This window comes from Ammospiza caudacuta, chromosome 1 (genome assembly GCF_027887145.1).
Source record: "Ammospiza caudacuta isolate bAmmCau1 chromosome 1, bAmmCau1.pri, whole genome shotgun sequence".
Classification (NCBI taxonomy): domain Eukaryota; kingdom Metazoa; phylum Chordata; class Aves; order Passeriformes; family Passerellidae; genus Ammospiza; species Ammospiza caudacuta.
Window position 1 is genome coordinate 45,118,982 of NC_080593.1, and position 15,301 is coordinate 45,134,282.

General features: G+C 40.5%; 1 protein-coding gene across 4 annotated transcripts in view; it reads left to right on the forward strand.

Moving 5' to 3' along the window:
- Nucleotides 1-212: 212 nt before the first annotated feature.
- The window catches only part of MYRIP (myosin VIIA and Rab interacting protein), a 204,886-nt gene continuing 189,797 nt past the window's right edge, over nt 213-15,301 (forward strand). For all 4 annotated transcript variants that reach the window (XM_058804823.1, XM_058804796.1, XM_058804815.1 and 1 more), the window contains exons 1-2: nt 213-443; nt 14,193-14,342. In XM_058804823.1, coding sequence (XP_058660806.1) covers nt 14,233-14,342 — 110 coding nt within the window. In that variant the 5' untranslated portion in view covers nt 213-443; nt 14,193-14,232. The remainder of the gene's footprint in view (nt 444-14,192; nt 14,343-15,301) is intronic.

The window sequence follows — 15,301 nt, forward strand, 5'->3', positions numbered from 1 at the left end:
GCGCAAATCCCGCCCCTGCCGGCCGCGCCGCCTCCGCTCCTGCCCGGCCCCTTGCCGGCGATTGGCGGCAGCGCCCGGGCAGGTGCCGGTGCGCGGCGGGAGCTGCCGCCGCTGGCACCGCAGCAGCACTCGGCGCGTCCGGCGGGGCGGGGAGGGCTGAAGGCGACAGCGACAGCAGCGGCGGCAGAAACAGCAGCAGCAGGAGGAGGAGGAGGAGGAGACAGCGGCTTTCGCCTTGCACCGGCCGGTGCGGAGCGGGATCGGGGCACCTGTGCCCGGCGGCTCCGCGTAGCTGGTGGCCGGGGGCCGGCGCGGGGCGGCCGCAGACCCCGCTGTGCATGAGGGACGGGGCGCAGCCGCCGGCGGTGCCTCTGCCCGTGCCCCAGAGCGAGGCGCTTCCCGCCCGCCTGCCATTGCGGTGCAGCCCTCGCACTTGGCCGGGGGTGAGTACGGCCGGGGCTGGGGCTGGGCTGGGCTGGGGGCCCCTGCCGCGGCAGCGCGGGGCCGGCCGCGCCGTGGGGCGGCCTGCGGCAGGGCCGAGGTGCGGGGCCGCAGCGCCCGTCGGGGCCGGCCGGGCTCGGGCCGTGGGGGGCCCCGCGCCGCTGGGGAGGGGCCGGGCAGGGCCGGGGGTCCGGGCGGGCCGGTGGCCGAGGGGCCGCCGCTCTCCGCGGCGTCCAGGGGCGAGGCGGGCCGCTCCTCCGCGGCAGCGCGGCATTAGGCTGTGTTTTAATTACCGGACAGATGTCTGAGCAGCTTCGTGGTGTTCTGCTGGCCGCGTGGCTCTTCGAGCGCTGTCACTGCAGTGCATCATCATCATCGTTATCACTGGAGTGTTTTACTCTGATCAACTTCCCCGGGAGCCCGGGGAGGGTTTCAATGTGGCGCTGCCGCTGTCCCCGTTTCGTGGGAGCATCCCGCCACGCTGCGCTTGTAATTTATGCCTCAGACAGAAGCAGCGTGCGTTTTCCTAGTATCAAGGTCAGTTTATCGTAACTGCTGAGGAAAATACCATATGGCTCAGACTGACTTTTCTTAGGGAATCTAATTAAGTCGGAGCCTGTGTTGTGCTGGGATTTGTGTTATGTTTCAGACAAGCGTAACCGAATTAGATTGCAGAATGCCTTATAGCGCGTGTGTCGCTCCTCAAGCGTGTTTGCGGGGACATTAACTGTAACTAGCAATCTGTTTTGACAAATTATGCTTTTTTTGCCTCATACCTACCATTTTACTATTTCCTGCGTTTCTGAAAAGGTGGGTAGCTGCCTCCCTATGGAGCCAGGAGTTTTTTATAATAGGCACAGCAAAGATTTTAGCAATAAAGGCTTTCACTCATTCCTTTTGTAAGCCTTTTCTGGAAGGCTAGAGAGTGAGAATGGAAGGATAGTTAGTCTAGTTCTCATATTACCAGACATCTTTCTGATTTTGATGGACTGTCATCAAACTGGACAGGTGTTTACAGTTGCTTATTTATGGTGATAGCTCTTCTCCGTTAACTGCTTTGGGACCACTGACTAAGCCTCTGCTGTTAAATGTCAAACAGTAGTGTTTGCTGCTTAATTCTACCTTTAGGAAATGAACAGAGCTGTGCAAAAAGCAGAAGATGCTGTATCTTGTACGTAGCCCCTCAGGCTACTGCCATACCTGTCATTGCTCAGGTATTAGATTGTATCAGAGTGTATTTACTGATGCCTTATGCCTGAGCATTTTAAAAGGTACTTGGCTCTTGTGTAGCCTTCCTGGGGAATTTGTCAGCTAACTTAGTACATTGCAGTTAGAAACAGGGGAGTAGCCCTCTCAATACCTGTGATATGTTAGTTAATTGCCAGTGGTGAGAATGCACACAAGTCAGTTCCGCCCTGGTAGCCCTCACAGGGGTGAGATGTACTTAGAGCACTACCCCCTGTGACAGGATTTGCTTCTTGGACCTGCTGCATGTTCAAATGACACAATATTGTCTTTTCAGGCAGGGTAGTGCCTTTTTGTCTTCGTCTGAACTACTGCTGTCTGGATGTAGAAATCCGAGTTAGAACTTTCATTTATTTTCCTGAGTTGGTTTCTTGCTTCCATGCTAACCTGATGAATACATCTGAGTGCACTACATAGCGTGTACCCAAGTGTATGAGCACAGTAGGAGTTCACCCTTCTCACTTCATAGTTGCAGTAAACAGAACATTTGAATGGCTTGTATTTAAGTAAAGAAAAAAAAATCCCCAAAGCATGCATGGGTGATGATGGAGCAAGGCTGTATGTACCAAGTGCACTATTGTTCACAAACAGTACATTGGTATGAAAATGCGACTCCTTTGTATTGCTGCCAGCGTTAACATGCCCTATTGTTATAAGGCTGGAAACCGTGGTTTGGCAGTGTAAACCACCTTAACTTGCCCTTGGAAAGCTGGACAAGTTGAAAGAATCTAGCTGAATATAATTCCATGAAAACCACAGGGACAGCTTTTCTCTTTGAGAAAACCCATTGAATTGTTTGAGCAGATTACTGCTGCCTTCCTGTGGAATGCTTTATTCACCTTCCTTTTGGATTCAGGTAGGTTATTTTTTTTTTAGATAGATTCTTAGAGATAATAAAGGCTTCTGACTTACCTGTGAACCACTGACAGCCAGAGAATAAAACAGCTCCAAGTTTCTTATACTCAGAGATTTATAGCAGCTTACTTTCAGAAGAAGCTTTTAGGGCTTAAGGATGAGGCAGGTGAATGCTATATTTTGGTGTGAAGTGAAACACACCACACTATTCCTCAATTTACCAAAGAAACTTCTCCGTTATGATAAAACCAGGCAATTTTACAGAAGGGCTAAATACAGTGTAATTTGATATGATTTTAAGCAGTGGTCAAATTTTGCACATTTCTCTGTGAGATTAGTCAAAGATGCTTGTGTCTGAAATGTTGTGGATTTACAGAAACTGAAGAGGAAAACCTCCCATATATATCTGATACACCAGGAAGTTCTGCCACTCATGTGGTAGGCTAGTGATTATGATGTGCTTGCTGTTTAACTTTCAGTTAAAACATGCTATCTTTTTTTTTTTTAACAATCTTGTAGACAAATGCCGTGCTGTATTTTTTAAAACTTCATTTTCTGTGAATCAACATTATGTTTGGCATCCTGTGTCCTGAAAATAAATAAATGATGCACATGTAGTGGAAAGCAGTTTAATCATAAACATTAGCAGCTTTATCATAGATGAAGAGGGTATAAAGACTGCAATGGCTTGATTGGTCAAAAGCTAGTATCAGCATATTGCAATAATGACAGATTTTTAGATCTTATGCATACTGTTTAGGGAATAGAAACACAATAAATTTCCAAGCCAATATGTATTAAATTTCAATACCACAGCAATGTATTTATGTGTATATATAATACTTCTTAAAGAGTGTTCTACTAGTAAAACACCTCATGCAGCAATTTTTTACTGACCAATTACCTCCTGAACTGAGTAAAAGAAACAAAATCTCTTGTTACTTTTTATCATTTTATGCTTCATTTACCTTTTGATCCATTGATGATCAGAAAAAGAAAAACTAATATTGATGTTTGGTATTCAGATTATTGGAATTATTTCTATCTACTGGTTGTTTTAAGATATAAAGCATTACCACAGGAAGTGAAATACACATTCTTCAAGGCAAAGTATACCTCCAAATAAAATATCATGCATTGGGGTGGAGCTGACTACTGTGGAGATCAGTCTTGGAGAGACACTTTGAATGGCATTGTCCCCGTTGGCTCATGGTAATCAATTCTGGAGTTTTCTGGAGTTTTGCTGGCATTGAGTTTGCAGACAGGCAACTCTATCCTGTCCTCTTGCTGAGCACCCAAGCTCAAGTTCTGCTATATAGCAGTTTCAAGAAGCTCTTTCTAGACTCTTTTTTGCAGAATGTGCTGCTTATTGATGGAGAAGAATAAATGGGGCAGCCGTAGTTTCTGGATTAAGTCTGTTTAAAGGGTGCAGAGATAATTTTCTGTAGAAAGTGTATTATCTTCTTGTGATAGCAATCTGAAGTGTAGGCTCACTCAAAAGCTGTTAAAGTTCATGGCGTTCCCACTGTCTTTAATGAGTCTTGAAGCCAGGCAATATCCTGAGGTCTTTGGGTTCTATTAATAACCAAGCAATCCCTTCCCCAGCACCCTCCACCTGTTGCCATGCAGAATAATAGGTGGTTCTGCTGTTGTAAACCAACTTTCTGCTGTTGGAGGAAGACAGTACATAATCGGTTGTTTTCTTTCTTGAAAGCAATATATGTTTATAACTGGTGGAATAAACTTTCTGTTCTGCTCGTGATGAATTTTATCTCTTCTGAAACGAATACAAGAGCTTATTCTTTGCTTATTAGGCATTACTTGTGGGACAGAAGATGTTTTTAATGGGGTTTTCTTCTGGCCCCTTTTGAGCTGTATGAACAGGATTTTGTGTCCCAGGATAATAAAAAAAACCCACTGGTTTGTGTCATCAAGATTAATTGCTACAGTGTGGATGTGCAGTGAATGATTTAAGTGCAGTTGACAGGGATGCAACTAGCACTGACCAGAAATACCTCAAATTTCAGGGATGCACCTATTTTTCTATCCATTGTTAAACTTGCAAGAAATTGATTACTTTTTTTTTCCGCTTATGAGAACTGAATCCTTTTGCCTCTCAGGGATCATCCCCAGGAGTGCTTGGTGTAGCTTTCTGAAGTTATCTCAGCGCTTGCATCTTTCTGTCATAAGTGCTTTGATATTTGTTTGACAGACCGTGACTTGGATTCAAGTTAAATCACAGTGTGTGAATTGGAGCACCATCAGGTTTCAAAAACAATTGAAGGAGCTTTGAGGAGGATTCAAAAAGGTGATGTTGTTTCTCACTATCTCAGTTGGTCTTGATCTAAAAGTGACACAAATCATCCATGTGTTGATCACTGCAAGCAGAGAAACCATGAATTGAGTCCCAAATGAGCAGAAAGCAGTTTGCCTCTAGAGGAGGACAAGCCTGATTATTCCGTCTCCCACTTCTTTTCTAATGTTTAATGATAAGGTTTCAAATTCCTGCTCCAAGGTAGTATCACAGGTCAAAACAGGCAAATCATTGGAAATACTGTGGACTTGGGTTCCACACATGATTAAGTGAGGAGCCCTAGTTAGTTCCTAAAGGTGGTGGCTTGGCTTGATTATGCTGTTCAAATAATAAGTTCTGTGGGACTCAAAAAGGGGTGTGTGCTGGCTGGATGATTTTCTGGGCCTGTAGGAGGATGAATTGGTTCTGTAGTTAAAACTAAAGGAGCTGTGATTCTACTCCAGTTTAGTTCCAAATACCAATGAAACAGCAGTCAAAACCTGACACTGAAGTTGGCCTTTGAACTCCAGAGAATAACTGACTGTGTATTCTGCTTGAATATAAACATGCTTTATTTGTATAAATTTATGATCCAGAACTTCAGGTGTGTGTTTATTGGTCTAGGCTCAGGTTATCTCCATTGTGCAGTGTCAATACAAAAAAAATCAGCTGAGCACTGGTCCAAAGCAGAGTGTCTTCTGAGTACAGTGTGGAGTAGGTCCCAGTGTCAACAAACGGATCCATTAACTCCCCCACCTGGCAGATTAACCCAGGTATTTTGGTTTTCACAGGCTTTGTAAAGCTCTGGCTCTATTTAATTCATGTCTTATGTCACTTGACAAATGGTTACCTAAACAAACCAAAGACAACCTGCTACTGAAACCCTTTTTACAGTGCACAGGGCATACGGTGTGTGTCAGCCAACTGCAGCTCGTCACAAGTCTAAGTGAAATGGGAGATGTGGCTTTATACATTTCACTTCATTGTTGTGTATCTTGTGATTCTTGCTTCTTTGAGGGTAAATCACGGTTAGAAGCATTTTGCAAATGTCACAGTGAATGTGGAAGGCACAGTCTTAGGAATTTATTTTAGCTTTTTATTTTGTTAATTTACTTGCTAATCTGTAAAATTCAGTAATTTGCAGTGGGGTTTCCTGTCAGTAGTTTGAATTAACAGTGATTTACTGTATTAAATTTGTTTTCACATCTGGCAGCACTAGAGAATACTGCCTCATTGTGGCAACTGCTGTTGGAAGCATTTTCTTACCTCTAAAAATAGAACTTTTGTCTTTCTTCTAGTCCTGCAGGAAGATTCTCTCAGTGAAAGTTTAGTTCTTGGATAAATTTTAATTATATGTTCATGGGTGGTATTTCATAAGAGGGATGAGGGATATCAATTAGTGCAACAGATGTTGTAGGGAAAAATACCAGTTTTACTGTATAGGATATTTTAAGTGTGCCTGTGGTATGTTTGCGTATTGGTTGGATTTTATGTTATGGATGTTTTAGTAGCAGCCAAGCAATCCACATTTAATTGTTTACTTTTGTAGCTTGCAAGGATTAATCACAATATGGCTTTCAAGTTATGATGAGTTTCTTATTTTGTCATAACTCTTTTGCCTGTATTATTGAAATGCAGAATTAAACTCAGATGCAAAATCTGTACTGCTTCCAGAGCTGTTTGACTTTAGACAAAAGCTTCACCTTTTCTCTCTTTTTTTTTTTTTCATATTAAAGCTGTTAATAACTCAGATGAGAAGCCTTGTCACCACTTAACTCAATAGTGATGCTTTGGCATTGTGGAGTTGAAAAACTTATCTTAGTGAACCTATTTTCTTGGTTAGTTTATTGAATGTTATCTCTAGTTGCTCTAACAAATAGTGACTGCTGTGGTATAGGGGAAGGCATTTAACTTTGATACACATACTTGTCATGTGCTGCTCCACAGCTTGTACGGCAGGGGACCTTCTGTATCGTTCAGTTGCCTCAGGTCATACAGGAAAACAGGATGTTGGCATCTGAAATAGGGATCTGCACAGTAATATCCAGAATGGGTCAAGTTGGAAGGGACTATCTGGTCATCTGGTCCAGCATCCCTGCTCAAGCTGGGCCATCCTAGAGCACATGGCACAGGATTGCATCCAGGTTGTTTTTGAGTATTCCTGATGAGGGAGATGGCACAACCTCTCTGGGCAGCCTGTTCTAGTGTGTGATCACCTGCTTGAAGAAGCTCTTCCTCACATTCAGGTGGAGCTTCTGACCACCAGTCCCTGTCCTTTGCCTATTGTGCGGTTTGGCACCACCGAGACAAGCCTGGAAACATCCTCTTGGCATCCTCCCCCCACACCTTCAGATACTTACAGGCATTGATGAGGGCTTCTCCCACTTGTCCTCCACAAGGAGGGAGATAAACAATTGAGCCTTCCCAGAATTAATATGGCATCTGACCTGAATTTTTCTGGGTGCCAGTACTAGATTGGTATTTGCATATATTTATACTGGTAAAGTAAGTGCTCACTTCTCTGTCTGCCTCTTAGAATGAGAGAGAAACCCTGCAATTCTTTGAAGGAACCAAGAAGTATTCACTGTTTGTTTCATCTCCCTTCAACCTATGTAGCTCATTTGAGCGTGATTGATTGTGAAATGCTGGGACTACAGGTGTCTCAGGAAAAGTTGTGGCATGTGTAATGCAGCACAGGTGGGTGAATGCATTTTTGCAGTCCTCACTCTTGAGCTGATGCTGAGGGGAAAGGTAGGAGTACAAATGAGCTTTTTGTTTTGTATTCTTTTCATGCTGGCTCAATCTTAGCAAGTACAGTGTGAAGCCTGATTTGCCAGGTGTGTTCTGGTTTGTGTTTTGATGCAAAGGTGGAAGAGGCATAACTCAGTTCAGTGGCTGCTGCTCTCTCTGTGCAGGGAGTCCAGGCATATAGAATTAAGCTCTGAGCCCCAATTTGCAGGTTAGGCATTCAGAGGGAAGCCCTGCAGTCTTGTGCTTACAAATGTGCAAATTTCTGATTGTGTTGGACTGTTTGGGATCAGTTGCATTCCCTAAGTGCACACGCTGGCTTTCTTGCTGGCCTGTGAGGATTCACTCTGGAGTTGGTTGACAGTCCATTACAGTAATGAGCTGGATTTCATGCTTTAGATTGAAGGCACATGGAGAAGAGGCAAATCATCCAAGATACAATTGTGTGTCAGCACATTACTTCTCCAATTTTGTCTTTTTCTCCAAGCTGTCTTCTTCATTTCTGGAAGAGTGATAGTCAGTCTCACACAGTCAGAATATTGTCAGACCCATCATCTTTACGCACTCTTCCATAAGACAGTTGCTGTTAAATAGAGAAAATAGAACTGAACATGATTTGCCTAAATTCACATAAACAATGGAAGAGGAGACTGAAGTAGAATGAGAATATATGCTAACTAGAAATCCACTTGCATGTGAAATATGTGAAATCAGTATATGCCAGATAAGCTATGATCTTCAGCAGCTGCGGGGATTTTTGATAAGACTTGACTCAGTTTTACCAGTGAGAAAATTATTCTGGTCCATCAATTTAGCTTTTGTATCACATTTTGAGTCCCCAGTGCGATTTGTACTTGTGTATTAGTTGTAGGCCTGATACATAAGTCTAAAATGGTCATTAGTTGCTATACAGATTCTCTTTTTTAATATGACTTTTTTTGAACCCTCAGAGGTAGATGACAAATTAGGTTCTACAGTGCAACCTTTAGTCTTTTCTAAATTTTTTTTTATTTAAATAAAATAGGTTCTGTTTTTTTAGAAACACTTTTATGTGCTGTGTTCTGCCATTAGGAGAGTGCTATCCTTATATGAGAGATGCCATTCTTTCTTGAATGGAATGGGACTTCACTAATATTTTTAATTCTGTGTCATGGTTTAACCCCACCAGCTACTAAGAAGAAAATGAGCTCTATCCCAGCTGTCACATTCTGCTATTTCATATTCAATACTTAAAATAACATAAAATATACAAGCAAGAAGAAGAGCGTGAAACTCCTGTTTATTTCCTAAATAGCTTAAAATTTAAAACCATGCAGTACTAACCTTTGACCTGTAAGGTTTAAAGTTTCACCCATTATGGTATGTTCCAGCAATATTTTAGATAAATGTACATACAAGTATTGTAATAACTTGCATTAATAAGAAACATTTCTCCCTGAAGGAACTGAATGAACTTCATGTTTTAAAACCTGCTGCTTCACCCCTCACACTCCCCAGTGGAACAAATGTAACTTTGCTCAGGAACTTGCCAGCCATTTGTTTTGCTGCTTGCAAATCTCTCATAAAATTAGTCCAAGGCTGAAAGCAAGATAATTTTTTTTTGCTTTGGTTGTAGACCAGAAAATATGTGCAGTAAAACTCAGCTAAAATCAGTGTGGGTACAAAGAATAGCATTGTCTTTGAGATCTTTATCTTACATCTCATTTAAAATGTGATGCACCAGATACGAGTCAATCCCATGTTGAAGTCAGGTGGGTTGTATTTAATTTTTCAGTCAGAGGTGGCCTTTTATTTCTGATGAGTATATTTTCCCTTTTCTTATTTTGAGACATTTGTTCATTTTGAGTGTAAAGAGAAGAATACTCAGTGTTTTTTACTCAAGCTTCTAGACATTCTTGGAGTTTAAAAAAGATTAACAAATCTGTGGCCAGAGTTAATTATGCCTCATTTCGGACTTAATGATGTGCTAGCTGTAGTAGAACTTACTTTGGACAGTGATGTTTTTAAAATGTTGGCTTGTGGCTGAAGTCTGTTTTATTCAAGTGTGTTGACATAACTCAAAGCACTATTAGCTTTTATTTTTCAAATTAAGAGTATGACATTATGTCACAGTTTCGTGATATTTACTTTTAAAAATTATCATAATGACTTCACATGATCAAAGTAGCAATTTCTTTTGGACAATTCAGTAAACAAAACTTCTTAAAATACGAGGGTGGTGAAGGAGCGCTGTTGAGGACAAGGTGATCGTCTTCCTCTCTCTTAGAAAGGTGACTATATTGTATGATTTGAAAGGGGAAAATGTTCACCAGCAAGATTATACAAGGAATTTCTTATAGTACTAAAAGAATTCTGGAAAGAATGACAAGAAAGATTGAGTAGTATTATTTGGGTCCTGACAGACTGCTAAAGGAAGGCAAGATGAGCTTGTTGATGACAGAAGCAAAGATATAATTGCTAGTAGGTTTCTTCTTGATCTTCTTCCTGGAAATTTTCGAAGTGGTAGAGTAGCAAAACAGAGTAGAACAGTTCTGATTAAGAGTTTGGTGACTCTAAAGCTGAGACTATGGGGGGGGAAGGTGTTGTATATGAAATATTTCAATTGCAAATGACTGGGTTGAAGGAGTTTGTGGTCTTGGTTCCTCTGGTGTTACATTTCATCAATGCACATCAACAACATTTTAGAGCAAAACTTATACTGTCTTGTGACAACCACTGAAATGTTGATTTAATATGTGCTGAGAAATTGAAAGAATTGTAGGATATTCTTGTTTAGAGAGCTCTTTTCCAGATACCCACTGTATATACCCCCCAAGCCTTCTCTTCTCCGGGCTGAGCTGTCCTATTACTCCCAGCATCACTGCCTGTGAAGGGTGCTCCAGTCCCTTAACCATGATTGTGGACATAAGTATCTTTCTTGTCCTGGGAAAGCCCAAACTGGACACAGGACTCCAGATGCAGCCTCACTAGTGCCGATTGCTTTGCTTCAGCATAAAACTAAGAGGTCTGTGTTGTACAATATTCAGTGTGACCACTTGCATAATTAACTTTATGATGTAGTTCTTTGTCAAGCCAAGAATCTGTCTTAAATATTAGTTGTCACTTAGCCCAAAAAACTTTTTTTTTCACCCAACCTCCCAGTAATGCTAATTATCTGCTGAGACTCCAAGTCTAAACAGCTTAGCTGTCATATGGGTGAGTAGAAAATGCACTACTTGCCCTTGTTTCTTGTGTTGATGCCCTGGTGTGTTAAAACCATGCATTGCTTGCAGTTCTTGAAAAACATTTCATTTGCTTGTTTTTCTTTTTGCTGGGGTTTGGTTTTGTTGTTGAAGTTAAACTCAAGAAAGGTTTTCAATGTGGAAGTTTTAATTAGATTTTAAAATAGACTGTAAGAAATGTGAAGATTAGAGTATTACTCAAACAGTACCCAATCCTGTTTTGTAACCCTAGGCTTTTCTGTTACAGTGTTTTAATTTGTTGAATAAAAGTTTTCTAGGGAGTGATATTATTCCTTATAAAGTCTGTGAGATCTTAGATTTTGTATTCAGTTTGAGATTTACCAAAGAAGTACTCATGAAGGCAATCATCTGAACAGCCTCATGTAAGTTATTTTAATTCAGGCCAGAAGTTATTTTAGGCTTAGAAGCTATTTTGTGTGTTTTAAGGTAGTTTTAAGTGTAACTTGTTACATTTTCTCTAGAGGATTTGCCATTGTGTATTTCTAAAATGCATAATCTGGATCTACCACAGAAAGGACTTTTGAGAATTGTTCATAAATATTTATAAGCTGCTGTGATACTCCCAGATCAGAGGTGATTTAGTAATGTGATGAAAAATTATTTCCTAGGAAAACATACAGCATTCCTTAGAGGTTAATGTAGTATTGGAATGCAAACTGAGAATACCATAGAGAACTAAACCACATGAAAGTCTAAAGTTAAAGTTGCTTTTGATTTTAAAGCATATATACTTGAAATGAAGTCTTTGCCAGCCCCAGAAAATCAGAGGTGGTGGGGCTGCCCACTTATTCCCAAGCTTAGGGGTAAACTTCCCCTTTCTAATACATGGTCACAATTGGCATTGGCAGCTGAATCAAAGGGACAATTTTCTTTACTGGTGGACCAGTTTGCATCTGTGGAAAAACATTATTGGTTTTTAAACAATTTCCAAAAGGGTTTTGATGAAGACCTGAAGGGAGAACTTATTATGAAAATGTTAATTACAGTTGTTGACTTTATGCTTAAGATACTAGGAGATCAAAGATGAAATTCCAGTTACCTTTGTCATCTTGTGTCTCAGAAGACTGTAGCCCTAGCATGCAGGTGTCTCTACTGGCTCCAGGAATTGCTTAAAAAGGTTTTATTTCCTTTTACTGTGCATCTTATATTTTCCCTTTAAGTGTATATGCATGAAAAAAGTTACTTGGAAAAGCCCTGCTTACTTCCCCATGGATGTGGCTCTCCTTTAGTGAAGCCCTTCCATGATTTCAGAAAGGCAGAAAAGCACTCAATTGCTTTCTTTGGGAAGAGCTGAGCAGATATCCCTAAGCCTGAAGGGAAGGATGTGTCCCAGGACATTTCATGCTCTTTGAGCTTCAACCTGAGTGTTACCTCAGCAAACCCTTTTCTTTTCCTTGCCAGTGCTCAGTGAGGCTTTGGTGCAAGAACTGTAGGTGAAAGGACAGAGGAAAATCTTAATATTTCATTGAAAATTTTGCGAAGATTTATGCACATGTGGCATTGAAACAAAATCATCTTGCCAGTTGTTCCTCGCTATGTTTTAGCCAATCTTTAATTTAAACATATATTCTTGGTCTTGCAAGTGAGATTAATGAAGACTACATACAGCCCTTTGTTTCTTTGGCACTTTTCTTCTATGCAAATCAATTTTTTTTAGAAACAAATTTTTAAAGCCTTTATTAAGTACTCATTGTCATCCTCCCTAGTAGATTCAGAGTCAAGCTAGAACATTGTGACCTTTTTTCATCTGTATGGGGAACATATATCTTGTTGGAGGCATCTTGTTGTCTTGATTTCACCTAAGCTTGTATACCATCAGCTTGGTTTTAGTGAAGTGTTGTGTTCTTGAGCAAGGAGTTTAGAATAAACTTCATGAATAGCTTAACCAAAACAGCCTAACCAAAAATACACAGTTCCCTCCTTTTGTGTGTGTGTGTGTTTTTCTTGTTTGAAGAATGGTAATCAGATAATTGTAGAAAGGTAAATATTGTACTAAAAAAACCTCCACCAAACCAACGAAAAAAAAAAACCAAACAAAAGCCAACCAACCACATCCCACATCATTATCTGAGTAGCAAAAGAAATGTTGAGAAAATAAAACTGACTTTTTCCCCCATGCTTCTACTTGCAGTAGTACTTGTAGTACTTAATTGTATGCCTTAGCAGTTTTCCTTAGAGGTATGGTATTTTTGAGCCAGGACCAGCTTAGGTGCTTTACATAGTAGCCTCATCCACTTGCCACTCACCATGGATGAAGAGTCAGTAATAGTTTCCTCTTGTATTCTGTGGTAGGAACTGTAATGTGTTCATGGTTATTATGTACGTTGCTGAGGGCTCATAACAAAGATGCAAAGACTGTCTTGTGCTTCTGAAGCTGTAACACAACATGGAGATGGACACCTCCGTGATTGCCCAAATAATTGCATAAATCAAGTGACACAAGTTAATACTGAGAGCTGAATTCATGAGAATTCAATTAAATGAGTAAAAGTCATGAGAAAATAAATTAGAACAAACTTCATTAGTGAAACTTAATGGACCAAGCTCTAGTTCAAACTTTATAGTACCTTCAATTCACACATAATATTAACTACTTCCTTTTCTCCTCCAACCTTATAGTGGTGACATCTAAATATAGATAGTGACATCTAAATCTTTTCAGTCACTCTGGGAAATTAATTTAAAATTTATGTGCTTACTTTTATAAATGGTGCTTTAAAATAATTCCTGATTTCTTAGTTGGCAGTATAAAACATTTTTGAGTGTTACAGCAGAATATGTTCTCTGTTCATAGACAGTGGCAAGGATTGCACTGCAAGCAGTTTTATAAAATCTTAAGAAATGTATAAACCTGATTTGACCTGACTTAGTTAAACATTTTCCTTTTTGAGAGCTACACTGAGGTCTGACCTCAGCATCTCTTATTATCCCAAATAATTTATCTTTTTCATTTATATTTGAATGGGGGGTGATTGCTTTCAGTGTGTGGAACCTGCCAAATAATTCTGAAATAAATCCTTCAAGTTGTACGAGGGAAGTTTAGATGGGATTTTAGATGTGATTCCATCACTGAAGGTTTGTCAAACATTGAACAGATTGCCCAGGGAAGTGGTTGAGTTGCCATTCCTGAAGGTATTTAAAAGATGTGCAGGTGTGGCACTTAGGGACATGGTTTCATGGTGGACTGGGCAGTGCTGGGTTAGTGGTTGGACTCAGTGTAAAAGGTGTTTTCCAGCCAAAAAGATTCAAATGTTTTCTGATGTTTATGGCAGCAACTTTCTTTTTGTGCCTGTGATCTCCACGCACTTGTGAAAACTATGAGTGCTTTCAATTTATTTTTCTATTTTATTTTCTTTTTCTGATTTCAGGTGTTCCTTATAGTTATTCATATCCAGGACCCGGTGTAGAATGGGGAGAAAACTGGACCTTTCTGGCTTGACTGATGAAGAAGCAGAGCATGTGCTCCAGGTGGTTCAGCGAGATTTCAGCCTCCGTAAGAAAGAAGAGGAAAGGCTGAGGTAAGGATAAAAACAGGATTAAAAATATTGGTGTATTTTGATTATGACAAACTGGCTTTGGAGGAAACCTGAGAACACAGCTTTTTTGTGGTGTTCTGTGCATTAATAATCATTCCTGTCACAGAGGCAAGAAATATTCAAACTCCTCCACATGAATTCAATTACTGAGTAGTAATTAATTTCTGCATTGAGTCTGTCTGAGATTAAACCACAGAAATGGTCTCTGAATCACCTGTATATATCTCTTGGGTAGAGGCTAAGTAGTGTTTGACGTAACAAAAGCAGAAGTTTATGTTAAGAGAATTTTTTCCCTGCTGTAGTTAGTTCCATTTTTTTATTCAGAAACTTTGTTTACATACAGACATCTGAAAGTGAAGAAGTTCAACCCATCTCTTTCCCCCAAAGCAGTCAATGGGATGTGTTGTCCATTGTGTTGAGATAACTTTGCTTTCAGTAGTCTGTGTACAAAATGATGGCAAACAGAAATAATCCAGAAGAAAACAGATGGAACTTGTTGGCAAGGTAGCTGAGGAAATTTGGTATGTGACAAGGGGACTATGGATAGAGACCTGAATTGGTAGATGCACTATTTTTCTTTCTAGTTTCAACAGTATTTCCTTGAATTATTATGCCTGATTTTTTACTACTTTCTTTGAACACATAGTTATTTATTATCCAGAATGCTCTGAAGTCTCTATCTATGGTTGGCAAATGCAAATTCTCTTACTGTGCTACTTTTATCTCAGGCATCATCTGTTTCATTTATTATCAAGCTGAAGTCAACCGAGCAGGAAGATGACTGAACTCAACAGAAAACTAGGCATATATACCATGTGCAATTGAAACTCCCTCACCTGGAACATTAGGAGCAAGAAATGTGTCTTGCAGCATAGGCCTACTTCAGTTTTAGCATGCTGTGAAAGTTCTTGCTTGGGTTGGTAGTGCAAGCTTGCTGCAGG